At 35.6% G+C, this 20146-nt stretch overlaps 4 protein-coding genes across 5 annotated transcripts in view; 3 read left to right on the forward strand and 1 right to left on the reverse strand.

Annotated features, from left to right (window-relative positions):
• LOC120425908 (vacuolar protein sorting-associated protein 41 homolog) overlaps positions 1–6126 on the forward strand; it is a 36963-nt gene extending 30837 nt beyond the window's left edge. The window contains exon 10 of the mRNA XM_052708230.1: positions 5803–6126. Coding sequence (XP_052564190.1) covers positions 5803–5918 — 116 coding nt within the window. The 3' untranslated portion in view covers positions 5919–6126. The remainder of the gene's footprint in view (positions 1–5802) is intronic.
• A 279-nt stretch (positions 6127–6405) lies between these two features.
• Positions 6406–13886, forward strand: LOC120414075 (fructose-1,6-bisphosphatase 1). 2 transcript variants are annotated; one of them, XM_039575095.2, is made up of 4 exons: positions 6406–6788; positions 12445–12480; positions 12735–13176; positions 13237–13886. In XM_039575095.2, the coding sequence occupies exons 2-4, from the start codon at positions 12474–12476 to the stop codon at positions 13817–13819; spliced, it is 1032 nt and encodes a 343-aa protein (XP_039431029.1). In that variant the 5' UTR covers positions 6406–6788; positions 12445–12473; the 3' UTR covers positions 13820–13886. The 2 variants fall into 2 exon arrangements, with proteins under 2 accessions (XP_039431029.1, XP_039431030.1); XM_039575096.2 differs by lacking the exon at positions 12445–12480 and having other exon boundaries at positions 6410–6788.
• LOC120414074 (tRNA-dihydrouridine(47) synthase [NAD(P)(+)]-like) lies at positions 13878–17833 on the reverse strand. Its single transcript, XM_039575093.2, has 3 exons — positions 17652–17833; positions 16038–17589; positions 13878–14146 (listed from the first exon to the last, which is right to left on the reverse strand). The coding sequence occupies exons 1-3, from the start codon at positions 17681–17683 to the stop codon at positions 13958–13960; spliced, it is 1773 nt and encodes a 590-aa protein (XP_039431027.1). The 5' UTR covers positions 17684–17833; the 3' UTR covers positions 13878–13957.
• Positions 17834–19296: 1463 nt separating this feature from the next.
• On the forward strand, positions 19297–20022 carry LOC120414055 (probable ATP-dependent RNA helicase Dbp73D). Its single transcript, XM_039575072.2, has 2 exons — positions 19297–19573; positions 19631–20022. The coding sequence occupies exons 1-2, from the start codon at positions 19473–19475 to the stop codon at positions 19710–19712; spliced, it is 183 nt and encodes a 60-aa protein (XP_039431006.1). The 5' UTR covers positions 19297–19472; the 3' UTR covers positions 19713–20022.
• Positions 20023–20146: the final 124 nt, after the last annotated feature.

Here is a 20146-nt window from a genome sequence, read left to right on the forward strand (position 1 = left end):
CGTTTAACAGTTCGCAATTCGCAATTCGCAATTTTCAGTGTAAGAACGGGCCTTGACCGATCTTATGCACTAGGTTCCCGACGAACACGCACTGCCCTTACACCTACATCTCACCCTTGCTCTGAGTCAGTACGAGCAGCACGCTAGAACACGCTTTGAGTGTTCGTGCCAGGCATGCACACCTTCTTTTCCGGTTACGCATTTTAACTCGGCCGGGGGTGGTACATTACGTAGGGTTTGATGTAAGTATAAGCGCCTAACCGTTTAAAGTGTGCCTATCAACTTTCATTAAAGCAAAAACTGTTTTATTTTTAGTTTGAATTCAAAAACTAATTGTTATTTACTGTGTTTTGTTTTCTCCTGAAATCTTTCCTAGTGTTGAGTCGTGTTTATATGTTGCTATTTCTTTTGTCGCGGTGTTTTGTTACAATTTTTGGTCCTAAGCATTTTATAAACGTTTTTCAAAAGTACAATAGTAATATTTGTGTTAATTCTTTAATCATTCCAAAAATTGAGTAAGGGCTCGAACCTCACTTGCTTATGAAAAAGGTGAAGTTTCAAAACAATGGACAGTGAAGGAAATATACTATGTAAAGAATCAATAGTAAAAGGAAGATAGTAATTTATGAAGTAGATATAGAAATTAACAATAGTTAATAAAATGAGGTAACAAACAAGCTTAGATTGTTCTCAGAACAATTTACAGGGAAGATGAGAAATTATTCAAATAGATAAATAAAGAAAAGGCACATGATAAACCAAATTGACATCGCTGCCAAATTAAGGGAAAGCAGAAAGTTTGTTACAGCAGCATCAATTGGTAAAATAGAGTGGAAAGCGTTGAGAAATAAAAGAATCAAATGAGGAAAATCGAAATCAAATGGAGGATAGTAAACAGAAGCCGCGTTAGAAAATCAGTGAAACAAAATAAACAGAAGATAGGTGGTAGCTGAGAATGAAGAGAAGAGAAACCCCGTTGTGCGATGTTTCAGGTACATCCACAGCAGTTGACTCAACATACTGCGAATCAAAACAATACCGTCTACAATCACAAATTACTTTCCTTTCCCACATTGTCGCGCCCCTTTCTTCTAGCCGTCTCTACTCTGACCCTCGCTGGTCAAAGGTTTACGAGTCGTTTCCACAGGCCACCAGCTAGGTTACACCATGACTAAACCAAGCCAACGTGGAGGTAAGAAAATAGGACACTTGCAAGGAACCAGAGCCATGCTGTTTTGTCCAAACAGCACTACGGATGTAGTTGGGCTCTTTTCGGGATGTTCCTCGCCTAGGTGTGTCAACCGACGAGTATCATCAGTATCATGTGCACCCTTGGCCTGCAATTTCAAACAATCGTTTAACAGATAAAAAAACTCTGAATAAAATTGGTATCAGTCTAATTTTCTTTAAAAAAAAAGTCATGTGCTGTAAATATAAATAAACTAGAGGTGGGCAAAAGCGAGCGAGCTGTTCAAAGTACCGGTTCACTATAAAGAGCGAACGAACCATGGCTCACAAAAAAGAGCCGCGGTTTTTTTAAACTCCTGTCCTTTCAAAGATCCGTTTCAATATGGAATGATTTTTAAACTTGATTCTATATTTATGGTTATAATTGGGTCCAAATTGAAGTTTAGATTGCTGATATTATTGTTTACAGCGATACAGCATATTTTTCTGAGTAAAATTACCCTTTGTACGACCGCAAAGAGTTTAAAATGGATTTTAAAATCAATTTTGAAAATTAACCTCTCGGTCGTTTTAGACAGAAAAGGTGCTAATTGGGTCCTAAAATGAAGCTTAGATTGCTGATATTATTGTTCACAGCGATAAAGCTTATTTTTCTGAGTACAATGACCCTTTGTACGACCACAAAGAATTTAAAATGGATTTTTAAATCAATTTTGAAAAATTAACCTCGCGGTCCTTCTTGACAGAAAAGCTCCTACTTGACAGCTCGTTCCAAGGGGACCATAGTTGATCCATCGAAAAAATGTTGTCTTGTCAAAAAAAATGTTTGCATTAAAATGAAAAATAGTGATCAAAAATGATTTTTAATCGTGTTTTTTACCGTTGTACATAAAAATTGACATAGGGCTTTAGTACCCAATTGACAGCTTTTTCCAAGGGGACCATAGTGAATCCATCGAAATAATGTTGTCTTGTCAACTTTTTTTTTGCATTAAAATAACAAAAAGTGACCAGAAATGATTTTCAAGCGTGTTTTCAATCGTTGTACATAAAAATTTACTTCGGGCTTTAGGACCCTATTATAATTCATTGAATTTCCAACAAATTGTAACATGAAATTTGTTTTGAGAATTGAAAATGTAACTTCAAATAGTTCAATGCTGATAAATTAATGCCAAATATGTAAAAATGATCCCATGGGGTACTTTTTAAACAACTTAAGGCAACAACTGCAGGTGGAGGATCTATTGCAACTTTCTCATCAATATACATGAAAGACACATAAAAATATTACAGTCCAGTCTCGTTTATCCGAAGCCTCGATTATCCGAAGGTTTGTATGAGATTTCGGATAATCGAATCACGAACAAAACAAAACAAATGTTTAGGTTTTTTTTTTTATTTTCTTGCTTTTAACATCAAATTTGAGATTTGCGACCCCAATTTAATCAAATTTGAATGGTTGATTGCCTATTAAATTAAAAAATGCATTTTTGAAAATTCCATCGCCGCCATTTTGGCCGCTATTTTGAATTTAAAAAACCTAAATCACTTTAGAGTAGTTCAAGCTCAACAATCAAAAATAAGACAAAGAAAAAAACTTTTTTTTTTATTCGGTCCTCCGAAGTTTGGCATTTATACTTTATCGATTGAATCAGAGCGAAAAGAAAAAAGTTCGCACAAGATTTCTTTAAAATAAAATATAAAGAAGCAAAGTTATCCACTTTAACGACCCCGGGTCTTTTGTGGTTTCTGTTGCAAGTTTGCAAGTCTGGGATTGAACCCAGGCCTTACTGGGGTGAGAGGCTACCACGCTTACCACTGCACCACCTGACCCCGCCAAATAAAATATCAGCATTGTTTTAATTTTATCAAAAATAAACTCATAATCTGAAAATAAATAGCAACTTTCTCTAAAATCCAAAATTTATGTTTGGGTGTTGGTTAAGGTTCAGATTTTTAAATTTTATGGCCGAGATTTATGGTTTGCAACAAAATTGTTTTCATTCTAGCGTTTTTAAAAATAATTATAACAATCCAATAAAACCCATAAAAAACCCCCACTATTCCTGAACAAGACTTATTTTCATCAAAATTTTGAAAAAAAGGTCGGCTTTTGTAATTACATTGTTTTTAAAGCTAAGAGTAATTACAGAGGATCTTTCCCTCTACCTTATGGCCTTTGATTACAAGCGTTGGGACGAAAGGCCGTAAGAGCAATGTCGTACCGCCCCTTTCAAATGTTGCTCCAGAATTTATATCAATATTTGACCACCACCTTAAAGATTTGAAGCCAATGTTTTCTTTGAATTAGGGTCCTAAATTCCTTTGTAAATTTTTATGTACAACGGTAAAAAACACGATTAAAAACCATTTCTGATCACTTGGATCAACTATGGTCTCCTTGGGACGAGCTGTCAAGTAGGACCTTTTCTGTCAAGTAAAGTTCTGTCGAAGTTATTTTATTTTTAAATTGATTTAAAAATCTAAATTTAGCAGCAGAGTATTTTCTAAAAATAAAATATCGGCATTTGTTTAACTTTAGCAGAAGTAACGCAATTTCTTAAAATTATAACAATTTTCTCAAAATTCTCAAATCTTGCCAAATACGGCCAAATAATTTTTGAAAGTCCAATAAAAAAACATAAAAAATCACGCCATTCTTTAAAATTGCGTTTTCATATTTTTTTTGAAAAAGAGCGAAAGAGCCGTTCCAAAAAAAACCCCATTTTGATGAGCGAGCAAAAATGAGCGATTCTTAAAAAAAGAGCGTGATAAAAAATGCATCTTTTGGCCTTGAGTTTGGGATTGTGTTAAATCTAATAAAAAAAAATCTTTAAATTTATAAAAAATATGTAGAAAAAAATCAAAATAAAAAAAATAGAGGATTTGCAGCAAAGCTAAAAGACACATGTCGCCACCTATGAACTAGTAGCGTAAACCTATGATTTTTCGAAAAAATGTGTTTTTACCTTCAAAATCAACATTTTTTCAAAACTTATTCCGGATTCGGATGAGAAAAATTATTTCCAACAATTTGGTGTACAACTTTCCAATATTTGTTTGATTTTTCATGAGAAAATTGTAAATTTAGTAAAAGATAGTTTTTTGGACTATTTGGCAACAAAGTCTGTCAAAAATCAATAGAAATTGTTGAATATACGTTAACACATCTGTTATCAACTATATAAATGCTTATTTCATTGATATGTACACAGAAAAAATAATGTAAATTTGGAAGCTGTAATTTTGGAAGGTTGAATATTACCTCTTTTATGATGTAATTTTACCTCAATTTAGACTGAAAAAGTGACATTACACCAGAAAAGTGGTAAAATTACACATTTCCAGAGGTAAAATTACACCTTTTTTCTGTCATAAAAGATGTACCCCTTCCCAGATGTAATATTACCATGATTTTTTTTTTCTGTGTACCGGGAAACACATTTTTTCGTGTTCCAAAACATGTTTTTTAAAGAACAGTTCACAAATTTTTGCGCGCCCAAAAATTGAAGTTTATTATTTCAAAGCAAAACATTTTTCTCGTCTTTTGCAACCAGTTTCATTAGGATCGATGCAGGGAATCATGAGAAATAATCGATTTTGTTCTTCAATCCGGCAGAAAGGAATACGATTTTAGGCAAGTAACCTCATTTTGGCGCCACCTACATTTGAAACACAGTCGCGCTGCAAAACCTCAATAAGGATTCATTTTTTTTTATTTGAAGTGAACCATTTTTCAAGTTATTTTTTTTTAATATGATCAGTTTTGTACATTTTTAAAATATTTTATGATAAAATGTACCTTTGCTAAACAAGTGTAAAAAGCTTATACAATCAATACAATTTATCTTTTCTGACTTTGTTTTTTGAACTTCTAATTACAGAAAATAGCCCTGAGTTTAGGCGCCATACACATTAATTGATTTTGGAAATTTTATCTTTAATTTAAACGAAAAAGCTCAAATTTACAAAATAAGTCTCATTTTTCAACCTATCAACACAGTTTCAAATTGTTTTATTAGTTCCATTGAGATTTTAAGATTTTTTTTACAGTTTTTTTTATGCTCACCGATTTTTTGGGAATCGACAAGAACCTTAACCAATATTGGTTTTGTTTTTTAAAATGAAATAAAGCAATGAACATTCCTAAAATCAAATAGTTTCTGGAAAATTATAAAAGGGAAATAAAAAATAACTATTGTATTTAAATAGTATAATATAATAGCGTAAAAAAAACAATAATAATGGCACGAAATCAAATCTAATCTAACGCAAACGCAGCCAGTCCGATGAAAGCATGCTGGAAAGACTTGTGATTAGATTACGCCTCACCCGAGAACACCCGAAAATGTAGAACAAAAATTAAAGCGGCCAGCTCTACTGTGTTGATTCTGAGAACGGAACACATTTCACAGAATATACAGGGAAGGAAGGATGCGTGGACATACCGTACCAAACGCTCCGGATTATTTTTGATGTGGTGTGTGCAATTTTTGTGAGTGTCGTGAGTTAAAAAAGCAATAAAAATGTCACGAAAAACTATAAACACAACTGAAACAAATTAGTTAACATCATTAAAACGACAAAAAAAAACTTTTTTTTTCCTTCCAGATCACCTGCGAACCGACGTGGTGGTGTTCAACTGTCGACATTTCTTCCACGAGACGTGTCTGCCGGACAAGTATAATCTGGAATTTTGCACGGTGTGCAAATCGCGAAAGCCGTGATGATGTATGCAAACTGAGGTTTTGTATGTTTTCGTTTATTCATTTATTGTGTGTAAAAGATGCCAGATAACTATAACGAATTGTGGATCGTAAAGTCAAACTTAGGACGTATATTTAAACTTTCCGCTGTTTTTTTTTCTAATTTTAGAACTATGCTTATTTATTTTTTATATAAACTATAATCGAGGCTGAAAATATTCTCAATTTAGCTGTCATGTGTTGTCATTCCATCCGAAAATTTCCCTGATGTTCTAGCCTAATTTAAATTTTACTCTGTTAGTCTAGACACCAGAAATTTAAGAAAGTTGCCGTTGTCATGTCATCGCGCTGATAAGAGAACGTCAATACGCTTATCAATGGTCAACACTAACACGACTCACGAGTGTAACCATGCGGTAATCCACGACACCGAGCGTGTTATCAACGCGAGTAGAACCAAAAATACATGAAAGGGGGCTCGACTTCTTGACCCGGTCAGGTCAGTCCAAGAAAACAATAATTTCGAACCTACGTCTGCAAGCAGAGATTAGAACAGTTTGGAAAAATACCATCCCGAAAAACTGGACCGGTTTCAGTGTTGCTTACAATCAGGTTTGGTAGAGAGCAGCGTATAAACAACAAACTCCGAAGCCGAAAAAGACACAAACCAAAAGCGAGAAAGAAGTGCAGATAGGTCGCAAGTGTGTGTTTGGTCGCTTCGTTGGCGCTTGTGTTACAAAATCAGTCTCGCTTCAGCAGTCTATCGGTTCGGTTGTCGTTCAGCGCGCCCGCAGGAGAAAGTGATAAAAAGACAGACAGATCGCGCGTTCTACGTGGCCTGGTTTCATAATTTTTGGTTTAATTTGTTCTTGTTTTTTAGGAGACAGAAAGGTAAGGTTTGATAATAAAATAGAAGATATTTATTCCAAAATATACAACAACTAGTTGGATAAACATGATCCATCAGCATAAATAGAGGTGGTGGTAAGCTTATCATCCGTAGATCTGACAATCAATTATCTCTCATTAAGATTACCAAAAAGAACCGGCTTAGCGACGGATTCTATTTTTAACTCGCGGTTGTATTTGTATCTGCCTTATTTTACTTTTATACTACCTTTGTTGTTGTTGTCTGTTACTTCACTTTCCACGATTCATTCCCTCGGGCTTTTTGCAGTTCGAGCTTGACTTTGGAGGTAGTGACCTTTCAATACTTTTTTGTTGTATATACTGCCGTTCTACGCATAATTGTCCCATGTTCAAAAAAGTGCAACTGAGAAAAACGCGATTGAAATTTTTCTACCGATTTCTGTGTTTCTACGCATAATTGTCTCGTGGGTTCCTATTCGCCCTATGTGTCCCTAATCACCCCAGTTAGCAGTTTAACACCCTTAATTGTGATTCTGTTGCTATACAACAGATAAACAAGACATAATGGTTAGTAAAACTAATGATTCCGTGAAAGAAAATACTTGGTGGGACATTTATGCGTAGAAGTTTAACGATGGGACAAACAGACTTGGTGTTGTTTTCAATGAGTTTCCGAACAAAGTACCAGATTTTATGTGTTTTTCTTAAAGTACACATCAAACTAAACTTAAAAATGTCATAAAGTCAAAATCGTCCTAAAATGACATGGGACAATTATGCGTAGAACGGCAGTATAGTAAAGGTTAAAGCGTGGTAATGTTGACTTGGGAAAATGTGGTCTAAATTACATTAAATAAAGTAAACTTTTTGTCGAAATAATAATTGGTCACAATTATGAATACGTAGGCGATACCCTAACAGGTCAAAGACTGGTTGGATTAACCCTCTACAGCCCAAAATTTTTTTTTCGAACATTTTTATTTTTCCCGTGTTTAGGACGTCATTCTGATCAACTTTTGTTCAATGAAAATATTTACTTCTCTTGTTTTTGGTTTTTCTTGTTTTATTTTTAAGTATTTACATTTGCAATTTATCCACTTTTTAATTATTATGTTTTGCTTATTTTTCACATTTTAGAGTATTCTAGAACGAAATCATTATCATTTAAATTGTTCAGAGGCATAGTCTAGGACAACACAAAAATTACTGCTTACTTATTCTTACATATAAGTGAAAAAACACAACCAAAGTTGACCCCAGAAAAAAAATTACAACTTTTAAAGAATTGCAAAGTCACGTAGCCAAGCCTAAAATTTTCTTAAATTTTAAGAGTTCTTCAACATCGATAGTTGGTTGGTTCCCTCCTGTTTGCAAATTCTCACTATTTAAACAATTGTTTTGCATAAAAAAAGTAGAGAAACTTTTTAAATAAACTTTTATTTTTGGGTGATTCAAGATGGTTTGGGACCATCCTTAAACCACGTGGACAGTTTGGGGGGGGGGGGGGGGTATGGATCGATTTGGTGTCTTCGGCAAAGTTGTATGGTATATTTCGATTTTTTGAAAAAGAAAACAGTATTGATTCAAAAAATCATAACTCGGTCAAAGATTTTTTGCCCATTCTGAAAATTTCTGAAAAGTTGGCATTTGATGTCCTCTAAAACATATCAGAAAAAAATAAAAAAATGGTTTTTTTGCAAATCAGTGACAAATAGTTAAATTAAAAATCACCATTTTTTTCGTATTTATTCAACTCAACTAGTGCTGAAAAATTCTTTTTTTTTTTGCAACTTGTTGCATAAACTACTATTATTGGACCTTAAAAAAACATTAGATTTATTGTTTGACAATGACATGCTTTTAGAAGCTGAGTAGTTCCCTAAGATTTTTTTGCGATTTTTAAATTTTCATTATTTGATTCATTTTTTATTTTCTTGACCTGATAAAAAAGTGTGTCAAAACAAGTTATTTTGCATCATTAAGTTTTCCATATGTACCTTCAAGTCTCTAGACAATTTTTGGTGCTCGTCATACAAAATGGATATAAATTTATGAAATTATTTATCTTGAGAAGGAATTTTCTGATCGATTCGTTGTCTTCTGCAAGGTTGTAGATTATGGTTAGGCCTTTCAAATTCGAACAGATACAAGGAAAAAATCTTTTTTTTTATTTTTTATGAATAAAAATTGCAATACATGAATTCTCTAATACGAAGTTTTTCATTCTAGTTTTTTTTTATGTTTTAGTGGACAAAAAAGACATGTTTAGAGCCACAGTGGTGTAATATCCGGTTTAGTAGACATTAATATTTAAAAAAATAGTGTTTTTTTCAATATCGATTTAAAAATATCTGGAAAATTTTGATTTTATATTAAGTTTTTCAGTTATATTTAAAAAAAAATCTCCTTTAATTTAGTTTTTTTAGAAGCTGAGAAAATATCCTATGATTTTCTCTCTGAAATGTTGACATAATTAGTCAGTTATTTGTATCTGTATCTTTAATCTGTAACTGACGATATATTGGAAATTATTGGTCCGATTTTCCAAGCTGAAAAAAAAAATTAAAAATATTAAAAAAAAATCAAAAATCCATATTTAAAAGAGAAACAAAAATATTTTTAAAAAACTAAAAATAAAAAATCAATAGCATAAAACAAACACCTAAAAAAAATAAAAATTCAAAAATTCTTGAAAATGTGCGACATTGCTCTTCGCACCGCCCCTCACTAATGTTGCTCCAGATATTGAGACATTTTAATAAGCTCTAAAATTTTTAAATTCTTAAGCAAAAAAAACACTAACACTAAAAAAATACAAGGTTTCAAAATCATAAAAAAAAACAAAAAAAATGGTTTTTAGATTCTTGAATTTTGCATTTTTTTTAAATGCAGAAAATTAGATTTTCATTTAAATTTTAAATAATAGAATTTCTGTTATTTTTTATTATTTTATCATTAACCCAGTCACGACGTTCTTCCAGGATTCTAGCAGATTTCTTACAGAGCTGGATATTCTTACAGCATTCTAGCAGAAATGTTTTACCGTTCTAGAAGGAATCTGGCAGAACCAGCTCTGCTAGAATATTGCGTGACTGGGAATGTTTGGCTACTCAAGTCGGGAAATCGGGAAAGTCGGGAAAAAGTCTGGAATCCGCAATGAATTCTCGATTTAATTTTCAAAAGGCCCTATCTGCATAGGAAACCCATGAGGGATAGGTTGTTTTGAAAATTTAATCTAGAATTAAGAAAAAATCCAGAAATTTGTGTTATTTTTTTTCAAAGGTCTGGAATCGCAAGCATAGGTAACGTCATGATTCGAAATCCGGACACTTAGTACCATATTATTTTTGTTATAGCTGGCAAAAAATCATGTAATAAGTTGGAAATGAAGAAATTTCATCAGGATTTAGTATAAACAGTCAGTTTTAAGAGAATGCATGCAAAATATGTCTTTTCTAACAATTTTCCATCAGAATTTCAAAATTAAAATGGCTAGAATTTAAGAAAATCAAAAACATAAATTTCTGCTTTGCCTTCCCGGGCTTCGGACGCCTATGAAATATTTCAGTTGAAAAGTTTCGCATTTTTGGTAAACTTCTACTTTTATTTTATTTAATTGTTTTGGCATTATTTACAGCGTTCAAACAAACTTTAAATGAAAGTTGATGTTAGAATTCATCAAATAACACAGTTTTGACATTCATAATGCGAACTTGTAACCAAATAATTGATAAAACAAGTTGATGTGTCCGGGTTTCGAAGCGTCCGGGAATTCGAAACATGAGGGTTGTTACGGACGGCGCGGATCGCGCGGATTTGCTGACTAATTTTGCTTAGGCGCGGATTTCGCGCGGATGTGAAATTTGGTTAATATTTAAAATAATTGAGAGGGATAAAATTACTTTCAAGTAATAAAGAAAAGTATTATCAGGGAATCAGGGATTTTATAAAATTTGCTTCGATTTCTGTTACTGAAATAAAATTGAGTTTTCTTCCGAAAATGTTTGTTTGTATTTTCTTAATATAAAATGTCAAAAAAAATCTTCATGAAGAGATTATTTTTTAAATGAATTGATGAGGATTTCTTAAACAAATGTATTACTACACTCAACTAATTTTTACCGGCTTTGAAAATTTTTAATATCTTTTGAGTTTTGAGTATCGTTCTTTTTAACCTTATTTATTTTTTATTTTATAAAGGATTTCAATCATGTGAATCATTATACAAAAATTTTTTAGAAGTTATAAACCAGGATTAAAAAAAATGATTATTGGGGCTTGTTTCCGTGGCTGTGCTCAACTGCGGATGCTGGCTCTTCGCCGTTGAATTGTAGTAAAACCCACCCCATAGAAAGATTTTTTTCTAGATTTCTTGGGGAAAAAATAAAAGATCAAAACATTCAAAAATGAAAGCTACAATATTCAAAACTCGAAGATTCAGAAATTAAAAATATTTTTGATTTTTAAAGTCTTTTTTACTGTAAATTTAAAAATTAGATTATAGAATATAGAATAATATTCAAATTTACGCAATTTTTCAAATTTATAATTTAAAAAAAAAAATCAAAACTAGGAAAAAATTGGATTTCAAAATTCAAACAAATTAATTCAAATTTAATTTAGGATTTTTTTTTAATTTTAAAGAGTCAAAAATGATAAATTCTAAAAATAAAAAATTAAAAACGGCCAAGGGAACAACAAATCTTAATGCTCAAATACTTAAGAATTTAAGAAAAAAAATCTTAAATTCTTAAATTCTTAAATTCTTAAATTCTTAAATTCTTAAATTCTTAAATTCTTAAATTCTTAAGTTCTTAAATTCTTAAATTCTTAAATTCTTAAATTCTTAAATTCTTAAATTCTTAAATTCTTAAATTCTTAAATTCTTAAATTCTTAAATTCTTAAATTCTTAAATTCTTAAATTCTTAAATTCTTAAATTCTTAAATTCTTAAATTCTTAAATTCTTAAATTCTTAAATTCTTAAATTCTTAAATTTTTAAATTCTTAAATTCTTAATAAAATAATACAAATTTGGTGGTTCGATTTTTATGAGTGACTCTTTGGCGAGAATCATCAAGTACGAACTGTGTTTAAATTTTCAAATCCTTAGATTTATGAATTTTTAAGATTTTCAAATTTATAAATTTTATGATCATTTTCATTCCATAAATTTTTGATTTTTTTTTATTTTTCATATTTATATTTCAAAATGTTTTAATTCATATTAAGAATATCTCTTTTTGCCAAAATTATTGTTATGGCTTTTCCCTCTGGTTTACTTCATCCTAGCAAAAATAAATTTGTCCATAAAATTTTCGGCGTTTCAAGATTCTGCGTTCTGAGATTCGGCCTCATGCGGCTATTCTTGATATAAAATTGCATTTATTGAATACAATTTTATTTAATCGTTTGTGATTGTTGTTTTCCTTTTGATGGATATCTTGATTTTTGTTCCAAAATATTTTTTTTTAATTCATGAAAAATAAACTCTCTTGTATGTTTGTCGCGATTTTTTTTTTGTTAATATGGCGCGGATTTGACGCGGATTTTTATTCGACTTCTCCGTAACAACCCTGGCTCATCTTAAATATTGTGGTTTAGAATAATTACCAAAATATTGATAAATTTCATAACAGCACACTGATAACTGATTATCAAATATTAAATATTTGTAGCCGCATCCCGGACGCAAACAAAATATAAAATGTCGAGTAGGTATACTTCGTCGAGTGTTTTATGTTCTTTCCTAGCACGTTTGCAGTGACTTTTAATATAGCAATCCTTAGTTCTTTGTAATATAGTCAACTCTTGTGTTCTAATTCTTGAATGCCATACCTGTTTCCAACGCTTTTGCACTTGTTGTTCTGCAAATATCTTGTAATTATCAACTTTTCGCTGCATGAACTCTTCTTAGATGTCAAACATTTCTTTCTCCGTAATAACCCACCCAACCTCCCACCACCAGCACCGATCCAGATCATGACGCAGCAGGGGCCCGCCTTCGACTCGAACTGCATGACGCTGACGCGGTTCGTGCTGCAGGAGCAGAAGAAGCACAAACAGGCCACCGGTGATCTGTCCCAGCTGCTGAACTGCATCCAGACGGCGATCAAAGCGATTAGTTCGGCGGTGCGCAAGGCCGGCATCGCCAAGCTGCAGGGAATCTCCGGCGACACCAATGTCCAGGGCGAGCAGGTCAAGAAGCTGGACGTGCTGTCGAACGAGATCTTCATCAACATGCTGAAGTCGTCGTACGCGACCTGCCTGCTGGTGTCGGAGGAGAACGACAACGTGATCGAGATCGAGACGGAGGCGCGGGGCAAGTACGTGGTTTCGTTCGATCCGCTGGATGGGTCGAGCAACATTGACTGTTTGGTGTCGATCGGGTCGATCTTTGGGATTACCAAGTAAGTTAAGAAGAATAGATGATCGCTGGTGGGGTAGAGTTGATCATGGTCGAATTTCAGACGGATCAACGATGGGGCGGAACCTTCCGAGGCGGACGCGCTGCAGCCGGGCAACAAAATGGTCGCCGCCGGGTACGCGCTGTACGGATCGGCCACGATGATCGTGCTGAGTTTGGGCGAAGGCGTCCACGGGTTTATGTACGATCCGTCGATCGGGGAGTTTGTGCTGACGGACTACAATCTGCGCATTCCCGAGCGGGGCAACATCTACTCGATCAACGAAGGTTACGCTTCGACGTGGGACAAGTCCGTGTTGAACTACGTCCAAGATAAGAAGGACCCGGCCAAGGGCAAGCCGTACGGAGCGCGTTACGTGGGCAGTATGGTGGCGGACGTGCACCGGACGATCAAGTACGGCGGTATCTTCATCTACCCGGCGACGGCCGCGTCCAAGAACGGCAAACTGCGCCTGCTGTACGAGTGCAACCCGATGGCGTACATCGTGACGAAGGCCGGCGGCAAGGCCAGCGCCGGTAAGGACAAGGAAATCCTGGACGTGGTTCCAACGTCGATCCACCAGCGCTGCCCAATCTACCTCGGCTCGAAGCTGGACGTCGAGGAAGCGCTCAGCTACATCAAGTGAGTTGCGTGTCTGTTTTTGTTTGTGTTTGCGGTTACTGTTAAGACGAAATAAATTGCCATTTTTCTTAGTTTGCAGCGTATATTTCTCAAATCGCTTTATCACATCCATTATTCAACAAAAGTAAACAAAATCAAAAACCTAGTAAGAGTTTGCCTTGTGCTTTGGCACAAAGTTGAATCCGTCCGGCACGGGACCGAGCAGCATTTCGCTCAGCTTGACCCAGTCCGAGGAGTTGGGCGACGCCATCAGCGTTTCCAGGTCGTCCCGGCCGCGGAACGGTTCCGGACGCTGGTTGATTCTCTGCGGAGGTCGCTCCAGCAAGCCGTACTGCAAGAAAGAGAGTTGAGTTTAGTTCGAAAGTTTTGCGCCCTTGATTATTGCAATCGTTTAATTTAGTTGACCGATTTGGACAGATTACCTTTGATTGAAAAAAAAACAGTTGATTGAAAAAAAAAAACTAAAACTCTAAAAAATTTACAAAAAAACCCAAAATTACAAATCGAAAAAAAAACTGTCCAAATTTATCTCAAAATTTAGTAAAAATTCTCCATAGTTCTGAAATTCTCCAAAATAATATTTTAAAAATTTTAGAAGTTTTAAAATTAAGAAGTTTCAGAATTCTAGTAGTTCTTCATAATTTTAAAAATTTGTAATTTTAAATTTGATAAAAAATGAATAAAAAATGTCAAGACAACATTTTTTTATGGATCAACTATGGAACGAGCTGTCAAGTAGAACCTTTTCTGTCAAGAATGGTCGCGAAGTTATTTTTTTTAAATGATTTAAAAATCCATTGTAAATTCTTTGCGGTCATTGTACTCAGAATAATAAGCTTTATCCAGGTGAACAATAATATCAGAAATTTATGCTTAATTTTAGGACCCAATTACAAAATTTCAGATTTAATTCAATGCACCGTAGGGGAAACAGACCCAATTTAATCACTCTAAGCCGTTCGACTTATTCTCATAACTTTTGCCGTTTTCCGCTATCAAATCAACATTTCTGAAGTTTTTTTTTAAAAAAAAGGTCCAATAAACCAAATTTCCAGTTTTTGCTTTTTGTGTGTTTTTGAAACCGCCTTGAGTCAGGGGTTTTAAAAAACACCCAAGAAGCAAAAGCTAAAAATTTGGAAAATTCCAAAAAAGTGTCCACGTGGTTTGTGGATGGTCCCATAACGAAATTTAACATTTCTTCTAATTGCAACGTAACAGTTTCAGTTTTTCAGATTTTTTTTAAGATTTAGATTTTTTGAACTTTTTGAATCTGATATTTTTTATAATTTTAGACATATGATTTTTTTTACTTTTCTCAATTCAAACACTAACTTTTCAAGACGTTTAGAATTTTTAGAAGCACTTCTAGAATTTCAGAATTCCACTCGATTTTACTGAAAATATGAACGGATAGGCAAAAAATCATGTCAATCATCCATAATCCACGTGGATATTTTTTTTCAATCTAAGACCCCTCCCCCTCCCTCATAAACAATTTTCATTAAAAAAAAACAATTTTTGTGTGTCCACGTAGTTTATGGTAGTCCCTAAATTGTTTTAAAATGTCAGAAAAAAATAAAAAAATAGTAAATTTAAGCCTTTTAATTGCAAAAATTTCTAAAATAAAAAAAAATAGATTTTTAGAAATTTAGAAATTATGAACCTTTGAATTAAAAAAAATTGGAATTCAAAAAATATATTTAAGAGAACTAAAGCATTTTTGAACGTAAGGATTTGAAAATTTTCAGAGCTTTAGAACTTTCAGAATGTCAAATCTTAATGTTTTTAGAATTTGAACATATGATTTTTAGAATTAACGATATTTTTTAAATTTTTGAACTTTAGAATTAAAGAACTTCAGAATTTTAAGAATTGTAGAATTTTAATGTTTTTGAATTTTAGAACTATAGACATTCAAGGATTTTAGAACTCAATTATGTTTGGCTTTAAGAAATTGAGAAATTAGAAATTGAGAAATTGAAAAAAAATTAAGACTAGAATTAAAGAATGTAAGATTGCTTTGAACATTTTTAAAACCAAAGAATTTAAAATGTTGACAGCCAAACATTCTTAATTTATAAATTTTGTTTTTTTTATTCATGTGAGCTTAAAAATTTTGAAACACCAATCTAAATTATTTATTTATCCAAATTTTACGTTTGAAATCGAACACAATCGTTTGCAATAACCAGGTCGTTAAATTTTAAATCAAGCAAACTTACCGGCACATAGCGATGCAGAAACGATTGCCACTCCAGCAAGAACCGTCGCGTGTTCTCCACCCCCTTCGTATCGCTTCCCCAGTGTTCCAGTCCGTAGTTCACGTACCGCTTCAGCATCTCCATCCGTTCGCTGCTGGATGGATCGAGCGCTTTTTGCTCCTTGATCTCTTGGAAGATCCACGGCTTGACCAGCGCCCCTCGCCCAATCATGACACCGGCCAGTTCCGGTGCACATTTCTTCGCCTCCACGTAGTCCTCGTAGCTGAAGATGTCCCCATTGCCGTAGATGGGAACGCTCTTCACAGTCTGGGCGCACTGCCGGATGTAGTTCCAGTCGGCTCGCTTGGTGTAGCGTTGTTCTTTGGTTCTTCCGTGGATCGTCACCAAACTGGCGCCCCACTCTTCAAACTTTGGCACCAACTCGTGGGCCACGTTCTTCCCGGCGTACACGCCGGTCCTCGTTTTGACCGTAAACTCTTTCCCGTAATCGGCCAACAACCGCGAGCAGCTCTGAACCAACACTTCCAAAACCTTCTCGCGCCGCAGCAGGGCACTTCCGCCGCCCTGGTTGAAAATCAGCTCGATCGGGCAGCCCAAATTTATGTCGACAAAGTCCACGTCGGCGTTTTCCGCAATCAGCTGACTGGCGTACGCCGCTAGCTTTCCGCTGTAGCCGCAGATTTGAACCCCGAACAAATCCTCCGACGGATGTCGCTTCGTCAACGCCCACTCCTGCATCATTCCGTTGATGATCGGAACCGAACAGGCCATCTCGCCGCACGTAATGTCCACACCGTACTCCTTGCAGATCCTCCGGAACGGCAAATTCCCCACCGTCGTCAGCGGACTCAAGTACAACTTGTCCTGAAAGTTGATCTTTTTGCGCTCCGCACTTCGCAGCTTAATAACGTCCTCATCGCTGCACGTCCCAATCCGTGCCTCCTGCCCTTCCGCCTTCTCCTTCGCTTCCTTCTGCAGCTGCTCAAACTTGCTCACGTACTCGTTCGACTTCTTAAAGTCGTACTTCTTCTTCCTCAGCGTATTCTGCAGTTCAAAGCCCAAACACATGCTGACCAGGTTCTTGTCCTCGCGCGAAATTCCCTCCGCAATCTTGTTGTTCAAGTTTTCGTCCAGATGCGCCCCGGCAAAGCGGCACGTAACGCCAAAGTTGCAGTAACCCTTCAGCGAGTAAATGTAGCACGTCTCCCCGATGTCCTTCGGCTTCAGCTGGACAAACTTTTCCAAATCGTGCGAGAACCGGCACCGCTCTTTGCTGCACTTGCCCAGCTCGGCGTTCCCATCGAGCAGCGTCTTGCACAGCCGGACGTCGTCCTGTTCCTTGAACGGAAGCGCGCGGTTCTTGTTCTGGCCACGGTTGCGCTTCTTTTGCTGCTTGCTTTTGCCGTCGCCGCCGTTTTCGAAGCGACCCTTCTTGGCGGACGGTTCGTCGTCACCACCCTCGGGCTTACCCGGCGGAGGATCGTAATCCTGGCCACCGGACGTGGGTGGCGCTGCCGGTTCGGGTACGGTGCTTTCACGTGGAACCACGAACCTAGAAATTAAGGGGGTTTAGCATGTTGTGGTCCTTCGAAGTCACCAATTTTTGAAACTCACTCTTTCTTGATGTAGCACACGGTTTCGTCCATATTGTGGCAACTTTTTTGCAGATGAAGTCAGCAAAATTAACGCAGCAAAACGGTTTTATAAATTCAACAGATTGCAGAAAGAAGCCAAAATCGATGCTCCGAAGCGCGATGCCGGAGGTAAACAAACGCGGACGCGCACGTGCCCTTGACGTTTTGAGAGCAATGTGCACGTTTAAGAAGATCGTGAAGAAATGGCTGAACAAACACGTTGCTTGAAATTTAATCATTGTGAGCAATTCTCTACTAAACTCGGAAATGGATTTTTCCTATCACTCAGCCAAAATATCTACATATTAAAATTCATATGGCGTACCTTATAAACTGTGAAAAGTTAATCGTTTTTGAATTCCATAAGTTTAAAATATGACTATTCAAAGTCTTATTCAATTTATATGGTGGGCTTATGGCATTCATTAATATTATTTATGTGAAAATGTCATATGTCCAACCTTATGAACCAGAAAGTAGTATGGCGGACAACATTAAACTAGTGAAGGAGCGGCCTTCAGCAGATTCCAGGTTTTTAACAAAATTTTAAGCTTTAACGTTTTTTTATATCTAAATTTGCTTTGCTTTGTTTCACAGGCCAAGTAGGGGAGAGTGGGGAGACTTGATCCCTTTTTTTTGTATCGCACATAACTCTGTCAATTTCTCACAAAACTATGATCTTTTTGCATGAATTGAAAGCTTAAACATTCAACTATGTTTGGCTGATAAGGGTATTTCATCAGATAAACTCTTCAAATAATGCCAAGCGTTTTAAAAAAAATATTTTAAACCGGCATTTTCAAAATGTTGGGGGTAATTTGATCCCCCTTTCAACATTTTGAAGAAATCTTAAGCAAAATGTTTCTTATTCATCCAAACTTTTAATTTTCTATAAGATACAGCAATTTCACATTAAACCTGTACGTTTGTGTTCAAAAAATAACAAGTTTAGCATGTAAAATATTTAAAAACTTAAAATTTTCTTTTTTAGACCAAAATTGAGCATGTTTACAAAAGCTGGTAATTTTTGTTTACAAAACTTTTGAAAAATGGTTCAAACTGCAGTTAGTTATGTACAACTATACTAAAGGAAACTATGTACGAAAACCCAGCCAAATTATTTAATCTTGAGGCTGATTCCAGTGACTGTAAAAATGCAGGGATCAAGTGTCCCTAAACGCACTTTTTTAAACAATTGATTGTAAAAATAGTATGACGATAAATTTAACGTTAAATGCGTAAGGGTTTTGGAGTTGATATGTTTATCAAACAATTCATGTATAAAAAATATTTTTTTGAATAATTTTTGAGTGTTTTCTATACTTATCAAAACAAAGAAAAAAGATCTCTTGGAAGTTTTTTGCAGCACTTCTTCGAAAAATGTGTGTAACTCAATCTAAACATTTTTTAGTTTTTTTCTTTGTTTTCTACAATGAGTTTCAGTTAATTTCGCACAACTTTCCAGAACAAAGCTAATTGTTTTACCCACATGCTGACGAGATACAGGCTTGGGATCAAGTGTCCCCGGGGATCAAGTCTCCCCACTCTCCCCTAAATGTTTTCCCTGCCGCAGAGACCAGGCGTACCTGGTCTTGACAAAGGCAACAACCGCCAGGAATCGACGCCAACCGAACAACATGGGTTAAGACGCATCCGCCCCGAGCAACCAGCTGCCCAAAAACTATGCCTCGTTTAGTCGTATCGGTTCAATCTGGTCAATGCCCAAAACTCCAAAACCACGAACGGCAGCAGCGACAACTCGATCGACGGCACGCATCGGTTGTCGTTTGTGGTGCAGAAAATGTTCGGCACCGTGCTGGTCATCGAGGAGTGGTCCTCGTCGTTGAGTCTTCAGGCAAAGATGAGCGTGCTGTGTCGGTTCGCGTTGAGAAAGGTCAATGGGTGAGTTGTTTTGAGATACATTTTAACATGAACGATTTAAGCAACTTTCTCTTCCAGCATCATCTGTACGGACACTCTGGGTTGCAGTATTGACGACATCGACGTGGTAATTTCGTACGAAATCGACCGGATCGGGTGAATGAGTGCTGAAAACCGGGTACCTTCATCACGATGCTGATCGACTAGAAGCAAAACGAAGTTCCAGTTGACCCTGGTCGAGGCCGGCAGGCAGCCTCTGGAGCCGATCGAAATCCATTCGAACGCCGAGGAGGAATACGCCGTGATGTACTCGGCGGTGCTGAATGACCTGTGTGAAGGGTGCGAAGCCCTGGATCTAGAAAAGCAACCGATCAAGAAGATTCGCAGCGAAATGTCGATCCCTAGCATGACCAAGATGAACCTGCTTAGCAAGCTGAAGGATCGCGTCGACATTGATCTGAAAGTGATATTTTTTCTGCCAATGACATATTAATGTAATTTTCGTGAAATAAATTCACATTTTTATATATGCATTGTGCAATCATTAATTTAGTTTTAATTTAAACAATAACAAAAAATCACATTCATAAGATA

The sequence above is a fragment of the Culex pipiens genome, chromosome 2 (assembly GCF_016801865.2).
Source record: "Culex pipiens pallens isolate TS chromosome 2, TS_CPP_V2, whole genome shotgun sequence".
Taxonomy (NCBI): Eukaryota; Metazoa; Arthropoda; class Insecta; order Diptera; family Culicidae; genus Culex; species Culex pipiens.

Coding starts and splice junctions, on each gene's coding strand:
- LOC120414075 (XM_039575095.2), top strand. Junction 13,177..13,236: donor TCGATCTTTGGGATTACCAA/GTAAGTTAAGAA, acceptor GTCGAATTTCAG/ACGGATCAACGATGGGGCGG.
- LOC120414074 (XM_039575093.2), bottom strand. CDS start 17,683: ATGGACGAAACCGTGTGCTACATCAAGAAAGA. Junction 17,590..17,651: donor GTGTGCTACATCAAGAAAGA/GTGAGTTTCAAA, acceptor CTTAATTTCTAG/GTTCGTGGTTCCACGTGAAA. Junction 14,147..16,037: donor TTCTGCATCGCTATGTGCCG/GTAAGTTTGCTT, acceptor TCTTTCTTGCAG/TACGGCTTGCTGGAGCGACC.
- LOC120414055 (XM_039575072.2), top strand. CDS start 19,473: ATGTTCGGCACCGTGCTGGTCATCGAGGAGTGGTCCTCGTCGTTGAGT. Junction 19,574..19,630: donor GCGTTGAGAAAGGTCAATGG/GTGAGTTGTTTT, acceptor TTTCTCTTCCAG/CATCATCTGTACGGACACTC.